This window comes from Cynara cardunculus, unplaced genomic scaffold (assembly GCF_001531365.2).
Source record: "Cynara cardunculus var. scolymus isolate 2C unplaced genomic scaffold, CcrdV1 Un_Scaffold_1876, whole genome shotgun sequence".
In the NCBI taxonomy this organism is placed as follows: Eukaryota; Viridiplantae; Streptophyta; class Magnoliopsida; order Asterales; family Asteraceae; genus Cynara; species Cynara cardunculus.
In genome coordinates this window covers 1,556-7,030 of record NW_020200901.1, presented here as the reverse complement: position 1 = coordinate 7,030, position 5,475 = coordinate 1,556, and the positions used below count along the sequence as shown (strand labels likewise).

The window sequence follows — 5,475 nt, the reverse complement described above, 5'->3', positions numbered from 1 at the left end:
TTTCTAAATTTAAAAAAAGACTTCAGAGTTCAGACTCCAGAGTTCGGATGGGCTATGTCTGAAAAAGCAAACTTAAGAGTTCGGGTATGCTAACTTTGAAGAATGACTTCAGACTTGTTCTCTTGAAATAACTCTGAAATAAAACTTTTCAGTAAATTGAATTTAAAATAAAATTAAGTTAAACCTAGAATAAAATTGAATTTAGAAATGAAACGATATCAGTAAATTGAATTTAAACTTAGAAAATAAAAACCATTTTTTTGGGAAACAGTTACCACACAAATTAATTAAACCAAGAATAAAATCAGTTACATCCTAAATTAGTGGGATTGATTGAATAAGAGGACACATGTCAATGAAATGAGTATAATTGAACTGTTAATGTAAATTGTGTCTAGATACGTTCAAATGATTCTAATTGCACCACTAATATAAATTATGTCTAGACACATGTTTAGGCAAGAAAACAAGATAATCGCCTCACCAAAAAGTGACACGTGTCTCCTAAATTACTTATTTATTAGAAGTATAAAAGTGTGAAATCCATATTCCATATGACATTTCTAACCTAGTTCCTAAAACAGGAAGTGGTATCCAAAATGGCAGCTACGTAGAATTTCCACATGACACGAATTTGATAAAGACGTCTAAAATATTATCCACTTTTCCAAATGAAGAGACAAAAAAAAAGGTCAAGTGGAATTACATCCCCACCTTCCTAAATCAACAACTTCAGAAAAATCTTCTATGCAGAGACGGCGCTCATGTATAAAATAACATCATCTAATCTAAACTTTTTGTGTTCTGAGTACCTTCTTGTGTTTTGTACATTTGAGACATGGAGAGAGTGGAGGGACTTCTTTTTTATGCCTCGGTAGAAGGAAATGTAACCCTTTTGCAAACATTGCTTCAAGAAGATCCCTTGATTCTTGATAGAGTCACCATAAACCGTTGTGACGACATGCCTCTACACGTTGCGTCAATGCTTGGACATTTTGACTTTGTCAACGAGATCCTAAGCCGAAAGCCGCAGCTTGCCAGAGAGTCCGATTCACAAAGGCGCTTGCCCCTTCATATAGCATCTGCAAAGGGGCACGTGGAAATAGTTAAGGCGTTGTTATCGGCTCACCCTGAGACGTGCCTTGCACATGATCGTGATGGGAGAAACCCTCTCCATCTTGCAGCCATTAAAGGACGTTATCAAGTTGTGAAAGAGTTGATGCAAGCTCAACCACATGCAGCTAGGGCCATGGTGGAGCAAGAGACCATCTTGCACTTGTGTGTGAAGCATAACCAGCTGGAGGTTTTGAAGTTGTTGGTGGGGAGCATGGGTGATCATGAGTTTGTAAATTCTAAGGATGGTGATGGCAATAATATTCTACACCTAGCTGTGGCTGACAAACAAATTGAGGTATTATAATTCTTGGGAAAAAGATTACCTTTTTATTTCGTACTTGCAAGATTTGTTTATCGATTATGACTAATTCATTATTTTGAATCTGTTAGACCATAAACTTCTTGCTACTTGATACAACAATAGAAGTGAATGCATCAAACACAAAAAGGGAAACATACACGGATATATTGGCTCAAGGTCCAAAAGATGTGAAAGATCGACAAATCATACGATCCCTAAAACGAGCAGATGCTGTTGAGCTTGAAACAGAAGGTTTGATAGAAAAAATTCCTCAAAATTGGATAAGCGAAATGTGGTCAGGTTATAAGAAACTGTTCCCGCCTTTGACCCGAAAGAATAGACATGACTGGTTGGACAAGAAGCAAAACACTTTGATGGTTGTGGCATCATTCATAGCAACCATGGCCTTCCAAGTAGGTACTAATCCTCCGAGTGGTGTTTGGCAAGAAGACAAGCTTGACGCAATTCCACCCCGACACGCTGGGTATGCTGTCATGGCAAACAATCATCCAGTTTTACACCATATCTTTCTGATTAGCAACACGGTGGGTTTTCTTTCGACTCTTAGCATCATCTTGTTGCTTATTAGCGGATTGCGTTTCTTGAAGCATCGTGGTTCCACATGGATTATGATGGTTATCATGTGGATTGCTACCACGTCTTTGTCGATCACTTATTACGTTTCCATAACGGTTACAACACCAATAGATAAGGCTGAGACAATTAGACCTTTGTCAGTTATCATTGTGTTCGTGTGGATCGGGTTGATGACTCTTGTGGTTGGGGGACACATGCTTCGGCTGATGGCAATGACAAAAGAAGATCAGAAAGCTTAGCTACCGTTAAAGTCTTAAATTTGTGTGTATTTCCTAACAACTGGGAAAAACCCTTTGTTATTGTTGGTTGATTCTCCTTTTCATAATTTGTGTGCATTAACAGCAATTTGCATGCACTGATTAAATAAGAACAAACTGAATTCTGTCATTTCTTTATTTAAACCTTTATACTTCTAGAATGCATGGTAGGGTTAAGGTTACCTGTTGTTGCATTGTCTTTCACGGTCACCTTTGCCCCTTTCGACCACCCCATCTGCCATCGTTAACCACCATTATCTGGCTCATCTTTGTTGTTCCCACCCTCCCTCATACACGCCACTACCCTCTCAAAGCCTCAACTCTCACACCATTGAAGATCCACTAAACTAGAGAGAGAGAGAGAACTTGTTTTGATTCTATCTATATATCTTGGTACAATCACTACAAGTAACAAGGTTTTTAGAGAGGAAAGTTTTAGAGAAGGATTTGGAAGCGTATCTAAAGATGATTTTTAAAGAAGGAACTACATCACAAAAGTGACAAGTGAAACTGAATGTAAGACAACTTTTAGAGAAGGATTTGAAACCAAATTATTCGCTACAGAAACAATCTCTACAACTTTTAGAGAAGGATTTGAAACCAAATTATTCGCTACNAGGATTTGAAACCAAATTATTCGCTACAGAAACAATCTCTACAACTTTTAGAGAAGGATTTGAAACCAAATTATTCGCTACAGAAACAATCTCTAAAGCTTTTAGAGATGCTTTTTATGAAAATTGTCTCTAAAAATCGAGTCAGAAGCTTTAGCGACGCTTTTCGAAACGTTTCTAAAAATAAATGATTTTTATTTTTATTTTTAAATTAATGCAATTTCTAGACACTTTTATAACTTTTTAGGGAAAAATTCAATAAAACTCAATGAACTTTAGTACTTAGAATGATTAAGTCATTGGACAATTTTTTGGAATAAATAAATACTTAGACAATCCAAAACTTGTTACATAACTCCTTGGACTTTCTAAAACCTGTTAAATAGATCCTCATTCTTTAAGAATTTAACTTGTAACCTGAATAGGAGGTAAACCTAAATAAAAATAAAAATAAAAACCCTAAAACTATCCTAAAACACACCGCCTCCCTCGTCTCCCTGGCTTAACATCGCCCTACACCACCGTCCCGTCGCCGGCTGCCGTACCACCCCCATCTGATCGGATCTAAGGTTTTTGATCGAGTTTTCGAAAGGTTTTGTTTGTGTGTTTTGATTGATCGATCGATGGCGATTGATGTAAGGTTGGCTAGCTGATATGAGCAAGAGTATAAGGAAGAAGAAATGTTGCCGAAAGACCAGTAGCTAGAGGAAGCGGTCTCTGCTGTCTCTGACGATTTCGTTTCCGTTGCAGAGGCCTTACATTTCTTGTCTAGATGTGTTCAAAGGCGTCGTGACTGTTCCGTCTCCTACCGACAAGCATAAGTTTTGCCATATTCTTGGTGAGCGATTTGTGTTTTGAGTTTTATTTACGGCATATGTTTTGAGCGATTGTGTGTTGGATTTGGTAAATTTAGATGTTTGCAATGGTGTATATGATGCACGGGAGCAATACATGTAATTAAATATTAGAAGAAACTAGACCAATTTTTTAAAATTTGTCAAGTATGCAAGATGTTGATTTGCAATACGTTGATTTGAATACAAGTTAAAAGTAAGTAACTATATAAATAGTAAATGATTTGAATGAAGTGATGGTGATATACACAGTACCATGCCTTAGTATTGACCATTGTTGTAGGAACTCATGACGTAAACGCTTACCGTGGTAAGAGTCGTCGCCCTCACTTACCGGGTAAGACTTTTGATCCCTGTCTCGCTCTTACCGGGTAAGATTCTTGGTCCTTACTATATTCATCCAGTAAGGTAATATTACTTGGTAAGCGCTTACCCGGGTAAGCGTTTGGTAAACGGCCCCTTAGGCATAAACGTTCTTTAATGTGATTAGGATGAAGTCTTAATATAAATTTGCTTATATGAAGATGTTATATATCTTACAAAAGCAGTATTATGAAGCTTATGTTCATCTATAGGTCATTGTCGCAACAGGCTAGATTTTTAGTAACATATTTTAGGATTTTGAGGTAGCCAAACGTATCAATATGATTGCGTAGATGTAGAATATCACACTTCAAAGTTCAATGTTATGAACAACACACAAATGTCATATATTTTTGAGCTTAACATAATTTGGCACTATAATCATGTTTCTCTGTTTAGTTTTTTGCGGAGTACAACTCAAAGCTTCTTGAGTCACCGAATTACATAACCAGAAGGCAAGCTATCAAGGTGAGGCCAATCTTTTACTTCATTTTTTTTTTTAAATTTTCTTCATATCATACTTTTAAGGTTTTGGGGCTAGATACTTGCTTTGGTTCCTTTTAAAATATTTTTTAGTAATTGATTTGTTGTATTTCATTATGTTTTAATCAAAAAAATTTAGTATTTCTTGTTACCATTTTCGAAATAGAGGATTGTCCGACAATCCTCTTATCGGTGAGATAGAGACTTTTCGAAAGTTATATTATAGAGAAAAAGAGGGTTGGGTTAATGATTATTCTCGCACTTCATATGTAAATTACGTTTCACGAACTCTTTTGCATGTCTTCATCGTTTTATAAATCACTAAGATTTATATATATGATTTTTATGTCCATAGGAGAACATGGTAGAGATTAAGCAGCAAACTGAATCAACATAAAATCCTCCGGCTGATCTAGAAATTATGCAACAAGTCTTAGGTAAAAGACCTGCATATATTCGGTGATGGTCTAGGGTCGCGAGCACTAGGAGAGATTCTACGAGTTAGCGACATAGCACCGGTGCGTCACGTCGATTGAGCCACACCGAGATGTCTAATAGACTTACTTCAACAGAGTCCGAGCTCTTTCTTATGAAGGATGAAGTCGCTGAGTTGCGACAAATGTATCCGGCCGGTCAGTTCCAAGTTTTTCATCTTCATTAACCGTTCAAGATCAACGTTCGGAGACTCAAGATCGTTAAACATGCTATGATGATTTTGGATTTTTTTGTTGATAAATTTAGACGATATATAAACTAGTTGAATATTAAATTTGGATGGTTCTTGTAATAAGAAATTATATAACAAATCTATAAAAAATTGTTTTAAGGTTATTATTAATTTGTTCCTGATTAATTTAATATTATTTATTAATTTAATTTTATTATAATAT

The 5,475-nt window shown here is 36.1% G+C and overlaps 1 protein-coding gene across 1 annotated transcript; it reads left to right on the top strand.

Moving 5' to 3' along the window:
- The first annotated feature begins 957 nt into the window (after positions 1-957).
- On the top strand, positions 958-2,401 carry LOC112502758 (ankyrin repeat-containing protein At2g01680-like). The gene is made up of 2 exons (XM_025106752.1): positions 958-1,411; positions 1,507-2,401. The coding sequence occupies exons 1-2, from the start codon at positions 962-964 to the stop codon at positions 2,251-2,253; spliced, it is 1,197 nt and encodes a 398-aa protein (XP_024962520.1). The 5' UTR covers positions 958-961; the 3' UTR covers positions 2,254-2,401.
- The last annotated feature ends 3,074 nt before the right edge of the window (positions 2,402-5,475 follow it).